The 20010-nt window shown below is 40.9% G+C and overlaps 3 protein-coding genes across 8 annotated transcripts in view; 1 reads left to right on the top strand and 2 right to left on the bottom strand.

Moving 5' to 3' along the window:
• Positions 1-190: 190 nt before the first annotated feature.
• On the top strand, positions 191-8769 carry cbx1b (chromobox homolog 1b (HP1 beta homolog Drosophila)). Of its 4 annotated transcripts, none has more exons than XM_028568746.1 (6): positions 191-500; positions 2120-2201; positions 2497-2650; positions 3966-4119; positions 7419-7513; positions 8099-8769. In XM_028568746.1, the coding sequence occupies exons 2-6, from the start codon at positions 2147-2149 to the stop codon at positions 8238-8240; spliced, it is 600 nt and encodes a 199-aa protein (XP_028424547.1). In that variant the 5' UTR covers positions 191-500; positions 2120-2146; the 3' UTR covers positions 8241-8769. The 4 variants fall into 4 exon arrangements, 3 of the variants coding, with proteins under 3 accessions (XP_028424547.1, XP_028424548.1, XP_028424549.1); XM_028568747.1 differs by having other exon boundaries at positions 2138-2201; XM_028568748.1 differs by lacking the exon at positions 2120-2201.
• Positions 8770-9187: 418 nt separating this feature from the next.
• Positions 9188-18079, bottom strand: nfe2l1b (nfe2 like bZIP transcription factor 1b). Of its 3 annotated transcripts, none has more exons than XM_028567267.1 (6): positions 17854-18079; positions 15994-16821; positions 14607-14828; positions 13264-13353; positions 13013-13105; positions 9188-12690 (listed from the first exon to the last, which is right to left on the bottom strand). In XM_028567267.1, exons 2-6 carry the CDS (start codon positions 16549-16551, stop codon positions 11314-11316), a joined length of 2340 nt encoding a protein of 779 aa, XP_028423068.1. In that variant the 5' UTR covers positions 16552-16821; positions 17854-18079; the 3' UTR covers positions 9188-11313. The 3 variants fall into 3 exon arrangements, with proteins under 3 accessions (XP_028423068.1, XP_028423066.1, XP_028423067.1); XM_028567265.1 differs by having other exon boundaries at positions 13013-13168; XM_028567266.1 differs by lacking the exon at positions 17854-18079 and adding an exon at positions 16928-17791 and having other exon boundaries at positions 13013-13168.
• A 743-nt stretch (positions 18080-18822) lies between these two features.
• cdk5rap3 (CDK5 regulatory subunit associated protein 3) overlaps positions 18823-20010 on the bottom strand; it is a 5808-nt gene continuing 4620 nt past the window's right edge. The window contains exons 12-14 of the mRNA XM_028567268.1: positions 19824-20010; positions 19574-19745; positions 18823-18968 (exon numbers count right to left, since the gene is read on the bottom strand). The exon at positions 19824-20010 is cut by the window's right edge and continues 19 nt beyond it. Of these exons, the coding sequence (XP_028423069.1) occupies positions 18903-18968; positions 19574-19745; positions 19824-20010 (425 nt within the window). The 3' untranslated portion in view covers positions 18823-18902. The remainder of the gene's footprint in view (positions 18969-19573; positions 19746-19823) is intronic.

Below are 20010 nucleotides of genomic sequence, written 5' to 3' on the forward strand. Positions count from 1 at the left end.
GATAATCGATCAACCATTATACTTCCGCCGTTTGCTCTGATCTATATACATCATTGACATACATATATATATATATATATATATATATATATATATATACACATATAAGATATACATGCGCGCGCAGCGCGGCTGGCTCTGGTTACCCTGGTTACCTTGATGAGTAAATCCAGAGCCATAGAGATATAGATGTCTTTCTCTATCACTCTGAGTAAATCCATACGCTTTGGTATCTTTCATAGACAGTATATGGTATCTTTATGACTGCATGGTCCTCGCGCTCCAACCAACCAGCGGACTACTTTTTTTCCTTCCCAGACGAAGGGGCGGAAACGATACATTTGACTGTAGTCAAGCTCTCGGCTCTGTATTTCAGCAACAAATCAAGACAAACAGCGACGTTATCACAATATAATTACGAGGCAAAGACTATCGTGTTGTTTTAAATCGGTTCAGGTGGAAGTTCAAGTGTTTTCTTTAATTGTAGCGTTAAGTCATCGGTGAGTTTATTTTTTATTTTTTTTTTTTATCTTCCCTCCAAACGTGTTGTTTCGGTAACGTTAAATTGTGCACGTGTTTACCGTTACCTTGCCGTTAATGTGCATGTTTCCAATGGGGTTGAAAACCAGCGCAGTCTAATTAGGAGACACGCTTGTTATTATGCTTTAATAACCATTGTAATCTACAGACATCGCTAACGCGAAGGCAATATGGAGGAGACACCAAACAGTGGGTCCCTCCGAGTCTTTGTCGTGCGGGGTTTTTCTTCTGTACTCGTTATGCTTGCTACGATAGCAACAACGCCGCCCCCCACTCCACTACATCGTGTGTATGTTTTCCCACGACAATGCTAATTTAAAGTAGGTAACGCGTGGTTTGTGTAATCATCGGCTCTGTATTTCTACAACAACGTTACATTCCGCTAAGCAGCCGCCAGGTGTTGCACTGTTGTTGATGCTGCTGACTCGGCCGTGCACGGTCTGCCTCCGCTGTTCACCGCCGTGTTATTCAAGTGATGAGGTCCTCTGTAATTACCTGTTAAAGGTGATCAGTAATACATTTGGTCAGGGCATATTTTATACACTTGCAACACTACCACCTAAAATACAGTGGTGGAATGTAACTAAGTGCATTCACTCAAGTACAAATTTGTTGTACTTGTACTTTACTTCTGAGTCTTTTCTTTTCATTCCACTTACTACTTCTACTCCGCTACATCTTAGAGGGAAATATTGTACTTTTTAATTCAATATATATTTATATGACAGCTTTATTTACTTTACAAAGTTAAGCTTTTTTTTTGCATACAAAACACATGATGGGCTCTGGGTACTTGGGGCAGCATTTCTCAATTAATGGAGAAAGAAATCAACAGATTAATTCATAATGAAAATAATCATTAGTTTATAGGTCAAAATGAGCTCCAGCTCAACCAACAACAACAGTAAAATCCTTCTTTTACACTAATGCCTGATTAATAATAATCTAATGACACAATATATAACAGTCACAGGGGGCATTTTTCTTCTTTTAATGCTTTAACTACATTTTCCTGACTATACTGACATAATTTTACAGAAGTATCACTTTCAATGCAATTACATTTGACAGTGTTGTATTAGTACTTTTATCTGAATACTTCCTCCACCACTGCTTAGAGATACAATGAGCTTACACCATGTCATAAGGTAACAGGTAACTTCAGGCAATGCAGATTAGGCAGCCTTCTTTATGTATAAATCAATAAATAGAGAAAAAAAATCAACATAAACAATTGTTTTTAAAAAATATCACAAAGTGAAACATGTCGTTGCTGTCGGGCAGAAACCTTGTACATCCGTATTTTGTCATTTTAATTGATTTTTTTCATAAATCAAAGCTATTGGTCACCTTTTGCGTCTGACTGTTTTTTTTTTGTATTTCCTGAAAAAACAACGGTTTTGGACATACAAGGTTTCCGCTCGACAGCGACGATATATTGATTGCTGGTAATCTACATTGCCTCACATTGTTACCCTTGTATCTTCTCAATAAATCCCATTCTCCAATGCTGTTTTCTCCTCTCTATCACATTGATTCCCGTTTGCCTCCATTACGCAACAATCTTGATGTTGACCAGTAACCTGCTGGTCCCCAGGTCTACCTGATGAGTATGAGCCTGACTACAGAACCCCCTAACGATGTTCCTGCTGTTACAGAAGGTTTAATACATCATTATTTTCCAACATAAATGTCTCTGTATCACTTTGTTTTTGTGCGTTAAGGTGTGTCAGGAGTCAAGGAATGAATTATGTCATGTATGTTGACAAAGTGGCACTCTAAATGTCTGTTACCCATTTCAACGTGTCCCAAACAAATGCGGACATCTTAAACTCTTAATTTTAACACCTACAGGCTTTAAGAGTTATCAGTTTTTAAGCCTCAGCAGCTGTTAAAAGGGTGTGTCTTTAAGATCGGTAACTATCTGCTCACTGCTCCTGTTTTCTAACCCGCCAGAGAGCAAAATGACTACTGTCGAGAAGGACAAGAAGCCAGATGATGTGGAAGAGGAAGAGGAGGAGGAGGAAGAATATGTGGTGGAAAAGGTCCTGAATCGGCGGGTGGTGAAAGGGAGAGTAGAATATCTCCTCAAGTGGAAAGGCTTCTCTGAGTGAGTGTTTTGGTGGGAGTTGTTGTCATAAACATTAGAGATGTAACTTACTCGCGATTCGATTCACGCTGTTAAGTTGGCGATACGATTTTCTCACGATTTCTTTTCAACAGAATGAGCTGCAGACAAGTGACTGAAAGATATTCCTTTACTTCTGTTAACTGTGCAAAACAACAGATGTGTCTTCTTATTAAAGTGCAGCTAAATAACAAGAATGAAATAAAAAAAATTGAATGATTACATTTTTAAAACAAATCCCACATCAAAATAACAAAAAAACTAAAAATCTCTTCAAATAAATAAACTAAGAAGATGTAGTGACATCTGAAGTCAAACAAGTGAAATCTAAAGTAGATTACGCCCTAGGACATTTAAACATTGCATCGTGATTCATTTTTTATCTCAACCGGTTGTAATCTTTACACATTTCTATCGATTTTTAACCGATTCACGATGCATCGTTACATCTCTAATAAACATATTGCATCGTCTACTTTCTTTTCCTGTCATTATCCTATTTATACAGTACTCTTACTGGAGTAGGGGTGGGAATTTCTTGGCACCTCACGATTCGATTCCAATTCAGAGGCCAATGATTCGATTCTAAACCGATTATCGATGCATCAATTTTTTTAATGTAAATTTCCATGTGTGATTTTTAAAAATATACATATAAATCTGAGTTTGCTACTCAGAGTTTGCTAATCACTTCCTAGACAAAGCAGCGAGACAAAGCTTAGATTTTGACATATTTGTCACACATAAGTTTTAATGAAATGTTTAGTCCACTGAGGTTTTTGTTTTGTAGTCATTCCATGCTTAAGCCTTAAACATGCTCGTGAAAGTCCCCTTCTCTCCCAGTAATCTTCCATGTCAGAGGCCCAGTCAGGTTTAAAGGTGGATCATTGGCTTCATAGAACATGAACATGAGGTGGTCAGATGTAATGTGATAAAGTAGATGAACAGCCTATATGTGTTTTGCCTAATTATTTTATGTATGTATTATTAGATCATGTGTATATATACAAAATGTATTTTCTTTTCTCCTTTTGGCCATTTTTGTGGGGTTTTTTTTCTGCACTCTTGCCTAAACTCTAAGTTGTTGTCCATTATCCCATCCTCTTTCAGTCACTCTGTTTTCTGATTTGTACTTGTCTGGAGACAGTCACTTTTAAATAAAAATCAACACATTTTTTAAATCGATTATTAACTTCAGAATCAGAATCGATAATCAAATCGTTCTAGAAAGAATCGCGATGCATCTAAGAATCGATTATTTTTCCAACCCCTATACTTTATGTACTTGTGTCTGCAGGGAAGACAACACGTGGGAGCCAGAAGACAACCTGGACTGTCCAGATTTGATTGCAGAATTCCTGCAGTCCCAGAAATCAGCACACGAGGGTAAGAGGAAGGCAGCTGGAGACGCAGAAGGAGACGAGAGTAAAACGAAGAAGAAAAAAGATGATGTAAGTCCCAATCCTTTGTTTTTGTTTGAGTCCATAAGTGATCTATCTCACATAACTGGTACTGGGGTTATTATGCATAGTTGCAAGATCTATTGTATTAAGGGCCCTGACACAGCAAGCCAACCTCAAAGAAGTAGCAAAAACAGACTTATTCTTCATGTCAAATCTTGTGTTAAAAGTTGCGATTGAACACACGACAAAGACTACAGCCAACAGCCAGCTGACCACTAACATGCATGTATGTTTCCACAATGAGTCAGTCTGTGTCTCTTAAGACAAACAAGACAAAGTAATCTAATATTTGACACCACTGTGAATAAGATAAAATTGTCTCATCAGTAATAATATGTGTAAAATGTCTAAAATGTAATATGTCTAATAAAAAACTTGCAACTGGCACTGTTGAGCTGTTTTCTTTGCTTTGCTCTGGTGTTGCCAGCCCATTGTCTGCTGCTTGTGGAAGAACAAAAAAAAAGGCAGACACAAAATAAAGGTTTTTTGATCCACAGAGCATGAGATTACGGTACTTTTTTTTGGGGGCGAAGCATTTTAAAACATTGCCAAGAAAGAATGATGAAACACAGCCTGGCACAGTGAGTTGGTTAGATGAAGAGTTGCAGGCGGCAGGTGTTTATCGTAGTTTAGGCAAACCTTAAACCACATCAAGGTAAGGAACTTTTTGTCATGGAAAACCGCATCGCAGGCTCATGATAAAGCAGGGTGCTGGTTTTCCAACCATAAGGGACTTCAGGTGTACACTTTAACAGCGCCTTGCTTTGGGATCAATCAACCAAGTGTCAGTTTTTTATTATATGAATGGACCTTTTTCACCGCAGACATTTTGACTTGTCATAGTAGGAAAAGCAAAGCTTAAATTGATAACCTTAACGATGGCTCCATTCCATCAAGCGCCCGATACTACGTTTACACGTGGCCGGCTATCTTCATAAACGGACATTTCAACCTCTCCGTTTTCAAAAATAACATCGTGCAAAGCTGTCAGTTTTCAGAAAAGTGTTTGTTTCAGAGAATGTCTAATAACTCTCGGGAAAATTCCGGGTTGGTACAATGGGGCTAATAGGGAGTGAGATAGGGAGTGAACAGGCTCTCCATAGACAGGCTCTGGTTTGTTTACACGTACCCGTGTATATATGCCGCCAAGAGCGCGCCAAACCTGTAGGTGACAGTCAAGCCCACGTTAGCCAATCAGAATCCTGAAAATAGCAACAACAGCAACTAATCACTTCCTCTCTCTTCTCTTCCTCACTTCCTCAGCTGCCTGAACCCTCAGTTTGTCTCAGTTTACATGCAAACGTGCAAACAAAGTTTTCCAAAATCTCCACTCTGGCCGAAAGAATAGTTTTCAGAGGCAAATTCTCCATTTGCGAGTAAACGAAGGGCACAAACGAAGGGAAATGTCTCCGTCAAAATAACCATGTATGTTTAAACAGGGTACCAATAAGCTATTTCAGTGAGTCAGCATGGACAATACCAGGGCCTCTCCTAAGTGGAATGCGGCCATCATTAATGGATTTGAATACACCTGTGCTTTTCCTACTAAGACATGTCAACAAGAGCCGTGAAAAAGGTCTATTGCACATGAGATTTTAACTTTCTGGCTGGCTTTTTTTAAATTAATTAAATTAATTAAATAAAGTTTAAGGGAGATGAACAAACAGAGAAATGTATCTTTCTAGATAAAACTAAAGTTTTCCTTTGGGGAAATAATTTGAAGTTGCAATATATTGCAGAATTTCGCAATATGTTTAAAATTGCATTAATATGTTATTGTAACATAAGTATGGTGATAATCTTGTATCGTGGGGCCTCTGGTGATCCCCACCCCCACCCTCCCCCACATGCAGGATACCCTCTGTGTAGTCACACACCTGCTATACAGGCAACTCTCGGGCTGAATCTCAAAGGGTTGGACTTCACCGCACTTGCAGACTCGTTCCCAGGGAGTCTGCGAGTGCCTTGGTTTGATCCACAGTTCATCAAGTCTGCATGTGGACATTCTGCAGACTCGCAGAGAGTCGGCTCGGGGTGCAGACCACTCACAGTTCATTGCAATAAAGATGTGACGCTATTATTTTTTCATATTGTCGACACAAGACAACGTTTAACCCTATAGTATTTTACAAATATGTAGAACTGAAAAGGATTAATGCACGAGCTGATCGACAGAAAACTAATTATCAAATGTTTCGATCATTTAAAGGCCCTGAACACCCATCCGGGTGTTTTCAGTTACACTGGCTGATTGGACCTCCTCCCAGGTCTGTGTGGGTGTGTTTAGACTGATTGATTGATATCTTCCTGACTCTGCAGTTAGCTTTGTTGCACCTGTTAGGTCAGGACAAATGACACCTTTATCATTCTTATTGGTAGAAAAGATTTATGACCATCAACAGCTCCAGCCCACCTTCAACCAGAGCACAGGGCTAATGAGCCAGAATAACTGAAAACACCTGTGTGGGTGTTCAGAGGCCTTATGTCATTGCCAAGCTGGTTCGAGCTTTTCAAACGTGGGGATTTTATGCTTTTTTTTTCTGTCATACATGATAGTAAACTTAATATGTTTTGGGTTTTGGTTGTTCGGACAAAGCAAGACATGTGAAGACATCAATTTTAGCTGTGTGTAACAGGCAATTTTCACTATTTTCAGACATTGTACTGATAGAATGATAACACTGATAATGAAAGTAATAGACCTTTTTCACAGCAGACATGTTGACATGTCATAGTAGGGAAAGCATAGGTGTATTCAAAACCATTAATGATGGCTGCATTCCACTTAGGAGAGGTCCTGGTATTGTGCGTGCTGACTCACTGAAATAACTTACTGGGACACTTGATGGAATTGAACCATTGTTAAGGTTATCAATTTCAGCTGTGCTTTTCCTACTATGACAAGTCAACATGTCTGCTATGAAAAAGGTCCGTTGGAAGAAAGAGTTTGTGTCCTCATAAGTTCGACCCGAGTCTAATCCGCCAGTCAAAATGTCTGCTGTGAAATAGGTCCATTGTCAGTTGCTGCCCTGCAAATATGTAAATGGCAAAAAAAGAAACACACATATACATGAAATCTTCAAACATTTGCTCCACGTGCACGCAGCCATGTTGACTGACGGATTTTACAACAGTTTCCCGAAACCCCATGTTTTTGTGGCGTTCTGTTCGTCTGGATTTGTTTTTACGTTCAGACAGGAACCTTGAAATGCTGTAGGTCCTTGGTATTTATGCTGAAATTTAGTTTGGGGCTCGATTAAAGTTGTGCTTTGTCGTTTGATCCTCAGACAGAGAAGCTGAGGGGCTTTGCTCGAGGGCTGGATCCAGAAAGGATTATCGGTGCCACAGATTCCACGGGAGAGCTCATGTTCCTCATGAAATGGTTCGTACAGCACCTTAACGGCCCTGAACACCCACACAGGTGTTTCCAGTTAATGTGGCTGATCGGACCTCCTCCCAGGACTGTGTGGGGGTGTGTTTAGACTGATTGGCATCTCCATGAGTCCCCTGTTAGCAGTGTTGCACCTGTTGGGGTGGGACAAATGACAGCTGTATCATTCTTATAGACCTTTTTCCACGGCAGACATGTTGACATGTCATACTAGGAAAAGCACAGGTGTATTCAAAGCCATTACTGATGGCTGCATTCCACTTAGGAGAGGCCCTGGTATTAAACCATTAATGATGGATGCATTCCACTTAGGAGAGGCCCTGGTATTGTGCATGCTGACTCACTAAAATATCTTACTGGGACACTTGATGGAATTGAACCATTGTTAAGGTTATCAATTTCAGCTGTGCTTTTCCTACTATGACAAGTCAACATGTCTGCTATGAAAAAGGTCCGTTGGAAGAAAGAGTTTGTGTCCTCATAAGTTCGACCTGAGTCTAATCCGCCAGAATAACTGAAATCAGCTGTCTGTGAATGCCAAATGACAGTCAGTTGAATTGTTTCTGTGTTTCGCAGGAAAAACTCCGATGAAGCCGACCTGGTGCCGGCGAAGGAGGCCAACGTGAAGTGTCCGCAGGTGGTCATCTCTTTCTACGAGGAGAGACTTACTTGGCACTCGTATCCCACCGAAGACGAGAAAAAAGATGACAAAAACTAACACAGGGCGAAGGGGTAGGGGGAAAGATTATTCCAGAGGTATTTTGGGGAGATCGGGGGGGCGGGAAGACAAGCAAGGCACCATTGGACTCATTTGTCTTATGGTACAGCATCACTCATTTGATTAGACTTTTATCTGGATAGTCAAACTGTATATATGCTTCAAGTTTGCTTGACAAAACCCAACTGAAATTAAAAAAATAAAATAAAGCAGTGTTAATTTTCAGTGTCGACTCGGCCACTTCAGTATCACTTTCACACGTGGTCCAGTGCTCGGTCATCTTGCTATGAGATTGTATCCGTGAGGTGGGTTTTATTTCATCCGTGTGCCTTTTTTTTTTGTTTTTTACTTGGTTCATTGGTGCTTTTGAGGGCAAAACTGTGTCCATCTCAACTGTTTCCTTCTGACTTGTTTAGTTCACGGTTACAAACCCCTTTCAGTGGTTAATTTGGTCATTGGTACTCTTTGTGGTGTTTTTCATTCTCGTCTCTTGCTTGTCGGTTTTTGGAGAATAAACCACTTTTTGTTACTCTGCCGTTTCAACTGGTGTCACTTTTTAATACAACAAGATTAGGGCTGCAACAATCAATTTTTTTCCATTAATTTATTAAATCGCTTGATCTGTAGAACGTCAGAAGACAGTGAAAAATGGCCATCACAATAGCTAAGAGTGTTTGGATTTCCTTGCTTGAGAAACAATTGATTATCAAATAGTTGGCGATTCATTTTTCTGTCGATTGAGTACTTGATCAATCGACCAATCGTCACCGAGATTGGGTTGTTCGTGGTCATGGGGCTCCTTCCAAGAAGCAGGTTTTTTGGAGTTATCGGGTTAACTTTGCAAATTTAAAACCAAAATCTATCTAGATACATTGAGAAACCTGCTTTTTGGAGCCCCTACTGAACAGTATAACAATATACAATTCATTACAACTACAACACAAGAGTCACAGGTGAAAATAAAAACACTTTATTAATCAATAAAAACAATTCTTGATTGCCGGCAAATACCTCAAAACAGAGGAAACTACATCCAAACTGAAAGCAGAGGGTGAGGCCGTTATGGAGACATTTGACAAACTACATAAATCATGACAAACACAAACATAAAAATATTTACATAACAAGACAGACAAAAAAAAAGTGCACTAAGTAGTAGCAGTACTAAATTGTTGGTGTTACACTGAAGTGAATGTTAACCAGTTCCATGCCTGAATATCACATTTAATGAGGACATATCTGCTTTCAAAAACATTTTTTTTTGGACATCATCTTAATGTTGCGAGTTCTGTTCAGCCTCTTGTAAATATTCTAGCCTAATCGCTATCTCAGCTGCAACAATTACCTATTTTTTCTTTTTAAAAGAGGGCCATGTTACACGTACTGACAGAACTTCATTCAAACAAAGTAATAGCACTTCTTTGAGGACGTTTTCCTTCAGTTCTCAAAACATTGAAAGTGAGAGATGAGATTGAGAAATAAAGGCAAATCAAAGTGGCCACAACACACACGGTCATTTCACGCATTCAAATAACTTTTATCTCCTGGAACACCTTGGCTCGCTGTGTCGACACAAACAAATTAAATACTCGGACTCAATATTTAAGCCAAGACCTCAGCTTTACAGCAGTTAAAAATTGCCTCAAGTGGCTTTCAGTTGGGTAACGTTGGCAAATAAGTTAATGAAAATGGATATCGCTAAACCACAGCGACAACTGAGCCCGTTTTAAGTTGGTGCTTAAAACAAGGCGTCCAAAAGAAACCGATAAATGATCCATAACTCTTATTGGTGACAGCCTGGAGAAATTGGTGGAAATCAAACAGTACTCTCTGGAGCTCTGGGCCCGTCCCGGTACCTTCAATTCCTCTTATGATTACAGGCTCTGCGTGACGTTTTAAAAAAATCAACCAAAAGAGTGTAGACTTTTACATAAAGCTTATGTAGCTAGACCTATAACCTTGCTTATACTACAGATTATGAACAGTTAATAAGAGCCTTCCTAAACGCAGCTCCCGTATTTAAACCTGCAGCGAAGGAATAGCGACAGACACGGCAAAATGCATATAGCCAAGCCTTTTAAAGACAAATTACAGTGCTATGTATAATTTATAAGGAAGTTGATACATTTTGCAATGCAGTGCATCTCCTCCCTAAAACATCCATGTGCTCCTCTTGCAGGACTCCAACTCCAGGCCTCTTTTAGCAGTGGCCAGCTCAGGAACGCTCGGCTTCTGACTCTATTCTTGTCTCAACGTCGTCCTTCCACACATACACACCCAATCTTTTCAGGGCCTTCTGAACTTGAGATGCCGCCAACAAAACTGACTCAAAAACTGGAATTTGCGATGCACAAACCGACAGAATTTGAGTGCAGCGTTTGAGCATATAAGATGTGTTCAGATCAAGTGATGTGCACCATACAACCTTTGGTTAGTATGGGTGTTAATTGCATCCTAAAATGATGGACTTCCTTTTAGCCTTTGGTATCTAAACTCTCACAACCATAGATGCTGTTCTTTGCCTGAAGATTTGCAACTTAAAAGCCTCCGTGACAAAAATCACTAAAAGTCTCCAGGAAGGGATGTTATCTGTCCTTTTAAAACCTTCGGTGCATAGGTATTCCAACCATCCTTGTTGACAGGGTTCTTTTACTTCCACTTTTCTCAATACCAGTCCCTTGTTACACCCTACACATCTCCATCCTCAGTGGTTTGTTGCAAAAGAGAGAGCGGCTAATTTTTTTCTTCTAATAGCTCATTTAATGTCCTTTTATCTCCCTCGTCTCCTTGCTTATCGTTTCCCCCCCCCGTCTAAATAACGAAATATCAGTACTCAAACGAAGAGCAACTTCTGCGTCAAAGTTGTTTCCGGGAAGAAAAGGAGAAAAAAACAAAAACGTAGGAACAGACTGAAAAGGGAGAAACCAATGCAGGAAGAGTAGTCAACAATACCGTTTTTCTACTCACCAGAATCTTCTTAAAAGGAAAAAAAAAGGACATCTCTCTTGCATCTGCAGAAATCTCTCTTATTGATATAGCAAAGTGATAGAATAAACAGCAGTTTGCCCACCCCTCACTTCTTTTTGTCTTTCTGTTTTTTCTCGGGCTTACGGTTCTGCTCGGCAGTTGTCACGCCACGGGGCATGATCAGCACGCTGCCGTCGGCGCTGTACTGGAGCGAGTACTCGCTGGGGGGGTAGGGCCGGCCCTGCTCGTCCCGTAGCTGAGTGAACACCTCCTGGTACAGACTCTGCATCTTCTGCTTCATCTGCCGGATGGAACGAATGAACTCCATCTTCTCCTTCAGCAGGCGGGACTTGTCGCGCCTCAGGTCCTGGACGCCCTGCTCCAGGTTGATGATGGTGTCCAGCTTGCGCTTGCGGCAGTTCTGGGCCGCCATCTTGTTCTTGCCGCGCCTGCGGATGTCGCGGATGAGGGCCAGCTGGCCCTCGCTCAGGTGGTGCTTGGCTAGGAGCTCGTTGAACTCTTCCACGGGCAGGTTGATGATCTTCTCGTTGGAGAAGGGGATTTTCATCGCCCGGGCTCGGCGTTCGTCGCGGCTCGAGTGCTTGTCGAGCAAGTCCAGAGGAGGCTGAAGCTTGTTGTGTTTGTCGCGGACGGTCTTCTTTCCAACTGCTACGGGGAGCTCCAGATGCTCGGCGAACGCGGAGGAGAGCGGCAGGTTGTAAGTATGGTTGTGGCTGATGCTGTCGAGCTGAGGGAGGCCGTGGTTATGGGAGGGGTCCTGGTAGCTCATGCGGCAGAGCTTACTGTACCCAGGCTGATAGCCGCCAACGGCACCTTCCTCCGTCTCTGCGGCAGCGACCTCGGAGTCGGTGCTGTACCCCACGGCTCCCTCCTCGGAGAAGGTGGCGGACGTCGACGACGACGACGCCGCCGAAGAGCAGGACGTCTCGGAGCTGCTCGGGGAGGCCGGGCTGTGGCTGGAGTCCAGGGAAAGGCCCGAATCGGAGTCGAGCTCATCCTCCAGCTGCGAAGCTTGGGCCTGGCTGAAGCCCTCCTCCATGGCGAGGTCTAGCAAGCTGATCTCATCCAACATGGACTCTTCCAGCAGGTTGCTGAACGGATCGGGCAGGATCGGCGTGGACGTCACGTTGGTACTGGAACTATTGATGTGTGGTGGGAGAAAGATCCCGGTCAGGTTAGTGGTGCCAAACGTGGAGTTGATGTTGCTGGAGTTGCTGGAAGCGAGCCTGGGCATTGTGGGTCTCGGGGCGGTGCTAGTAGAGTCCAACTGGGGATTGAAAATCTGGGGGAAGTCTTGGCTGCAGCTGGGGAGGGAAGCCTGGTGGAGGCTGACATCCTGGTTTACCGGTGTCGGGTGAGTAGGGAGTCCAAAGTTTCCCCCAGTGTTTGACTCCGTTGTCCCACTCGAGTCGATGTCACTGCTGGAGTTGCTGTGGGGCGAAGTGATGTTCACTTCCATTGCCTTTTGAACAGAGAGATTTTGTTAAATATACACACATTTCTTTACATTTTAAAGGATGTTTTTAAATTATGAGACAAAATCTGTATTATTTCAAACTTTGACAGAGTAAAGAGGCAATTTTTTCATACTTCGAAATATTCTTTTGCCCTAGAGTGATACACTGTTATCAGAGAAGAATTCCCCCCCAATTTGTAATCCTTTTTATTGGTTGAAATACAGGTGGTTATGTTTTGGACTGACCAATTATATGAATGGCGTCAGGACAAACAAATACACCTCGGTACACAGTTAAAAGGTGATGTATTTTAACAAGTAGACATACTTGTAGCTCCATGATGGCCATGATGTCTTGCCACTGCTGCTCCAGGTCTAACTGGGGCTCTGCTGGGGGCAGCTGTGGTGCCAGAGGAAGGCTCTGAGAAGTAGACGCAACTCCTTCATTGGAAACTATTTCTGGGGTGACAACCGGTGCTGGAAACTAAAAAAATACTTCAGTGTAGTTGTTTCCACACCAATGAAAAAACAATACTTTCAGGTTATTTGTGAAATAACACATTTTGATGTTTTTTTTACCTCAGATTCTTCTCCAAAAGGGAAAGTGGCCTCCAACAGCCTCAAGCATTCTTGTAGAGAGAGTGAAGTCTGTGAACCAAGACCTGGGAGCTGGGTAACAAGAGATACAAATACAGTCAAAAGTATTTATTATCGTTGGAAGCTGATTCACCTGTAGTTCAGGTCATTTTGGTCTGGACCACTGAAAGAAAAAGATGGGCATTTATGAATGAATGAATACATTTATTTCAGACATATCAAAAATAAACCAAACAAAACATCAAAAAAAAAAAAAAAAAAGTACTAAGAAGTTAAATAAGCAAAACATTCAATAAACAATAAGTAACATAAACCAACATAGACATGTCTGAAAAGGAGTAGGAAGAAGTATACACTTATTTAATCCTACCCCTTTTCCATAACTCAGTAAATTATTATTATTATTATTTCATAAGCATTTATCTTCTCTCGTGGCACAAAGAAATAACTGATTATGAGCATTGTTAGTCAGGAGTGCATAAATAGTGAATAACAGACAACGGTAGGATAGCTGCCGCGTGCTGTTTGGGCTTTCACACCAACCCAAACAAACGGTGTACAAAACGGTTAAATGCAGAGAGGTTATCATTGTGACTGAATCCAACTGTTCTTTCTGCCGTTTTGTGTCTTGATTGAAGGCACATCTCACAATATTTGTTTGAATTATTAACATCTTGCATCGTTGATAAATATTCTGTGTAATCGCCCGATTAAACGCTCAGCTACTGCAGTCAGGTCACACCTTTCGGTCTAATACGATATAAACAAAAGAACATTTTTGTTTTCTTTTATCGGTTTCAGATTTATTAAAAACGTCACAGATGCCACGAAAACCAGCACTGGATAAGCTGGAGTTTTGTAGTTTTACGAAGATTACGTTCACAACGATTCTGAATGGCCACTCAACCACTGGACAATTCTCTTGGATGGTAAGCCCTGAAATAAATGGGATCTAATAGTATTTCAACTTCATAAAAGCAACAGCTCAATTTGCTTAATCTCTCCCTCCACTGTCTGAGACTTAACTCATTGACTGGTGTGACACAACAATGAGATGAAACTAATATTTAAACTAAACAATTTCACAAATTTTAACACAATATTTCAACCCACAATGTTTTAGGCGAATGGTGAAAAGAGACTAACTGGAAATGTATCCAGATGAATAAAAAAAATAAAATCAGTCTGAGCAGACACAATGATCTTTATCACCTCTGTGCAGCTTCTACTATTGTGTTTTCTTTTCATGAACTATAGGACAGTTAAATGTACCAGCTCCCACTGGATGAAACACTAGGATATGGAGATCCATTTAGTCTACAAACCTGCTCTGGAATACTCTCTCCAGTCTCCCCATCTACTGGCTGAGCACCTTGTAAGTTTACTCCATTTCTCCACCTCTCTTGTTCCTCATTCCCGTCTTTGTTCTCCTGTGGGTGGGGCTTCTCCTCCTCACTCTCCTTCTGACGGTTGCTGTAGTTGAACACTTCTCTTCCTGCACCGAGGTCGATGTCCTGTCTCCATAGGATGTCAATCAAGTCAATGTCCTGGAAAAACATATAGCAACCATTGAAAAATGGCCCTGTGCAGAAAAAAAAAAAAAAAATGAACTCATACTGTAGCGAGATAAAAAAAAAAAAAAAAAAAAAAAGGACATCTGGGCCATTTATTATTGAATTATTTACTATAATAAACTAGTACTTATGTGTATCTTTTATGCAAGCAGTTTGGCTTATTATTTTATAAGAGTGGGTAATTTTGGCAGATCATGCAACAGAAATGCAGTCAGATGGTGCAACCATGTCAGAAACACTTTGACATGGTGGGTATCATGTGATTAGAAAGAAGTCTTAGTTCATTACAGTCCAATAATGACTTTATGTGACCCCCCCTAACTCCGCTGCATCAATATCGCCATTACGTGCAGATTTTCTCAAAGAACGACAAAGTTAAACCAAAAAAATTAACCATTAACAAAAATAAACTATCGTACACAGAGATGTTGTTCAAATGTAGCAAGTAAATATTAAACAAATAACAGTGATTTCTTTTCTTATGTGTCGTTTTAGGAGTAAATTAAGTTAGAGGACTGTCTGCTGTGGATTTAAAAGTTGCACCCACATTAACTGTGACAAGAATCACAGCTGTCATGAATGTGACTCAACTGGTTTGACTAAAAATATCTGACACTGATTAAAGACCGGGCCTGCGGACCATGAATGATATTGGTAGACCCGTGTAAACTCAGTGTATACGTTTTAATTTCTTTGGAATACAGTGTACTCATATGTTTAATGCTGCCACACCCCTACATATTTATGAAACCAATACTAGCTCTAAAGTAGTTAAGATTGACTGATTAAGTTGTTGTAAAAGGTATTTAGAGTTAAATTAAACAATTAATGCTTTTCTGAATATATAACTTCTTTCTGTTAACATCTCTGGCTTATGTTGCTACTTGGAAGATTAGTTTACCACTAAATTAGGCCAATCAAAATGTACATGTACATCCAAGCTAACATTTAATTTCTCAACTGCTGGGTTTATTTCAACATAAATAACATTATAAAATCCTGCTCGTCCAATGTATTTGGGACACAGCAGGTGAACGTGGTGTCAACAAGCGACTGTGAAAAGGAGGCGTTTGCCCCCTTCTTTAGACAGGTGCTCCCCAGGTGTTGGCAGAGTGAAGGAAGAAACAAGCTGCAGTACCTCTTTGGTGAGGTCGTCATTACCATCCCTGCTGCTCGGCTCCTGGTTGCCCTCTGGGGCCACAGCTCCCAGGCTGCTGTCTGCTTCGTTCAGGTTGTACGTGGATTCAGGCGTTCCGCTTCCTCCCCTCATGGCCGGGGTAGCGTCAGGGTTGCTAGCGTCCTCTAGGCCGCCCCCATTGTCCAGGGTGATGCTGGGGCTGGACTGGCTGCTGGTGGACACCACAGTCTCTGAGTCACGATGCACTAGCCAGGTGTTGAGCTCGGTACTGGGCACAAAGATGCGATCCAGCTGGCGCACCTGGTTCAGCAGCCGCCGAGTGGTGAAAAACTGGTCGAGGTCCACACTCTTTGGATGGATGCCATTGCCGTCCAGCGTGTTGCGCAGGTTGTGAAATTGTGTCTGGGTGTAGGCTGAGCTAGGGCCCAGGATGATCTCTCTCAGTGGGGGCAGCTGGTTGCTTAGATAGGTGTCAACGTCCACCCGCACCCCAATGAGACTCAGAAGGATGGTGAACTGAATCAGGCCCTCTGTGAAGTATTTTTTCAGGTAAAGCATTTCTTTACAAAGGAACAAAAGGTGGAAGTAAAAAATAAAAACAAAAACGGGGCCAACTAGCTTGGATCTATAACTTCTGTACTTGTACTAGAAGACGGAGATAGATACATGAACGTAAAAAAAGTGGTTAAAGATAGTGAGGGGAAAGGGTCTTCAACAGGATTCTGTATGTTTAAAAGGCATATAAGATCCAAGATGGGGTTTCCACTCTGTGAGAGTCCAGTTTGTGCTCAAAGCTTTTTTCTTCATCAGGTTCTCATCTTCCCATTCCTGACAAAAGTGAGAAATTACATTTTATTGCTCCACTTCAAAACTACAGTAGTTCAACATTATAACCACACTGCTTTCAGCTCTAAGACACACAATTCTTACCTACCTACATTTGCATTAAACACGTTAATGACAGAAAAAAAAAAAAAAAATCAGGACTTGCTAGCCCACTGCAACCACTCCATCCTCCCAAGACTAGAGAAGTGATGTCGGCTCGTACCGGACGCGCAATGCCTTTTTCGTTCTTGTAAATTCAGCAGACAACAGATGGTGAACACAGAGCTTTAGACATCACCCCACCCTTGACAGGACTACTTCTTGTGGGTGCTGCTGAAGGTGAATGGGAGAGTCGAGAAGGCTCGCAGGGCTGGCTAGCACACGCGCAAACGACAGCGTTAGATAGCGGGCAGGGTCCCTCCCTCCTCTCGCACAGCTGCGCCTTTCTTCGTCCTTATGACGTTAGCGGTTAGCTACCTTGTGTTTTAAGACCGGGCTACTGCTATTACACATGTATAACCACTTTGATACATAACATAAAGTACTGATGGTATGCCGTGTCGCCACATTAGCTAGTTAGCTCGCACCTCTGTTTACCCTAAAAAGTGACAGGTACCTCTACTTCCGCCGTGGCTAGCATCAAACAATCTCCCTAGCAACAAGTGGTGAAAAGATAACTGACAGATGGCACAGCCATTCGCGGGGCTCAAGCGCCGTAACGACACATGACTCCAGATCTCCCGACCAATAGGAATAGCGCATGGGTGGGACTTAAAGAAAAAGCTGAACTACTATTGGAACTCGAATCTACACACTGTGCTAGCATTAAAAGCTAGTTTGCTGCTAACTACCCTAACCATTTAACTACTTTTAAAAGTAACTTATGTATTAAACAAGACACACTTCTGTATCCAGTCAGCCACGCATAAATACTACGTATTTATCTATGTGTCTGCTAACGTTAGCTCATGTCATAAATCACTGCAATCCGTGTATTACGCATTATTATCGTTAGTTAATTGATTTAATACTTACGCATGAAGATTTGGCAACTGTGTCTTCATGCACAAATGTCCACTACCTCCTAAGAGCAGTAATCAAGTCCCGTTTCATTAAAAGTTCCACAGTGTTGCCCGATGTAGCATTGTCCAGCTTTTTCTTATTGAATGGCCCACCATGACTTGCAAAATTGCTAGCTGGCCCGGCTAGCCAAGCAAGCACCCACCAAAACACGCTTCCACACAGAGCATGCGTAGAACATTCTAGTAGCAAGCTTTCATCAGCCTTTAGAAGATCCCCTACTGACAATATTACACAGAATTATACAATTATACAATTTATTAAGAATAATTAAGATATTCAGTGGAATTCAATACCTTGTTTATTCCAAATAAATTAAGTAATATACCACACAATTTTACAAAATCTTTATGGTTTTCAAACAAACCATCTCATTAAATTAGAAGCCAATGCTGATATTTTAAACTGTGAGAAGTTATTGTCAATTTTCTAGTTTTATTTGGTAGATTTAGTTAAAAAAAAAAAAAAAAAAAAAAAAAAAAAATATATATATATATATATATATATATATATATATATATATATATATATATAATTATTATGAACTGCAATTATTTGAAGGAATGTATGCAGGATAAAGATAAGCCTTATATGCATTAGTATTGGCATGAGCAGCAATTAGAAATGTGTGCATATGATTCATCTGGTTCTAAAATGTATTGATATGTTATGTCTTACTTTATTTAATATGCAATAATAGGTACTTTATTTTATGTATGATAATAACAGGTGCAATGCACATGTTGGTTCTGTCACCCTTGTTCTATATGTGATACATATTCCAATGAAGCAAAAAAAAAATAAGTACATGATTGCATTCATCAATAGGTAAACCACAACATAATTTACAGACTTTAAAGAAGCAAGAAATGTATTTAAAAATGTCAAATAGTAATCCAGTAAATGTAAAGAACACACAAGACGTAATATTAAATACCACTTTTATTTCTCCAAGTAGGTCTTGACAAAATATTTAGAGTAAACGTCTGTGATGTTGATGTTCACTATATATTAACCCCCATTAGGTTGACAGGCCTTTTGTTGTATCGCTTTGAAATGTCGGCTTCAATCTGCAAAAATAAACAATCAGAATTACTGTCAATAGTACTCATTATTACTGCGATATTTCAAGGTGTAACATTTATTAATTACAAGCCCTTTGTGCAATATATTTTCCTTTTCAATTAAGGCCGACCTTACACTAAACGACTTTTCAAAAGATTCCACTGTCGCAGACAAATTTCCAATATCGGAATGAAATCACGAGAGTCTTGCTAGAGTTGGGGCACGCTTCGGTTGTCTTAATCGTTTGGTGTAAGGTGGTCATAAAAATCAGTCGGAGACAATCGACAAAATCAAAACGTGTTTGATATTATCGTACATTTTAAGTCTTGGTAGTAAAATCTCATCGTCTGAGGATAAAAACTAGTGACATTAGCACAGATTGTCTTTAGATGTGAGATGGCGTCAGACTTCAGTCTATTCATAGTCTTCCAGTGTGTGGTAGGCATAATCTCTAATTCTACTTCTCAGTATATATTAACATGGATAGAATGATCTTATAACAAATGTTTACCGTAAGAGTTGATAGAAATTATACACAACATTCTCTTCTAGTGAGCAGAAAAATTGCCAACCCTGTGAACATAAATAACTTGAAATAGTAATCCAATACCAGTTTCTGGAGTTCCCGGGTGCATCCTGCCAGCAGGTCAACACGAGGCTCCAGTCTGGACTGCTCCTCCAGGGCTTCCTGCCTTTTCTCAACCATTGTGGCACCTTTCAGTAGCAGAATGTCTGCCTGCTTCAGCTTCTGCCTCAGCACCTCTGACACACGCTCAACATACCTAAACAACATTAGAAAATTAGAAAAGGATGATTTATCCTGACTGAAACTGACACGAGGATCAGTTACGGAAGCATACCGGGGCGAGGCCTGGATCATAAACAGGTGCTGCATCCGCAGAGAGGTGAGGCGGACCAGGAGGTCCTGCACCACTGACAGCATCTCCCGGACATGTTCACGGGATTGGCCTTGGATGACAGTAGGGGCCATCTGGAACTGGCTCATAGCTACCACATCTCCCTCCTCTCCCATCTCACTTATGCGCT

Source organism: Perca flavescens, chromosome 21 (genome assembly GCF_004354835.1).
Source record: "Perca flavescens isolate YP-PL-M2 chromosome 21, PFLA_1.0, whole genome shotgun sequence".
Lineage (NCBI taxonomy): Eukaryota > Metazoa > Chordata > Actinopteri > Perciformes > Percidae > Perca > Perca flavescens.

Excerpts from the sequence above, each read along its gene's own strand:
- nfe2l1b (XM_028567265.1), bottom strand. The coding sequence starts at position 16,551 with ATGCTTTACCTGAAAAAATACTTCACAGAGGGCCTGATTCAGTTCACC. Across the intron at positions 13,169-13,263 it reads CTTTTGGAGAAGAATCTGAG|TTTCCAGCACCGGTTGTCAC; the intron begins GTAAAAAAAACA and ends GTATTTTTTTAG. Across the intron at positions 12,691-13,012 it reads TGGCCATCATGGAGCTACAA|GCAATGGAAGTGAACATCAC; the intron begins GTATGTCTACTT and ends TCTGTTCAAAAG.
- cbx1b (XM_028568746.1), top strand. The coding sequence starts at position 2,147 with ATGAGTATGAGCCTGACTACAGAACCCCCTAACGATGTTCCTGCTGTT. Across the intron at positions 2,202-2,496 it reads TGTTCCTGCTGTTACAGAAG|AGAGCAAAATGACTACTGTC; the intron begins GTTTAATACATC and ends CTAACCCGCCAG. Across the intron at positions 7,514-8,098 it reads CTCATGTTCCTCATGAAATG|GAAAAACTCCGATGAAGCCG; the intron begins GTTCGTACAGCA and ends TGTGTTTCGCAG.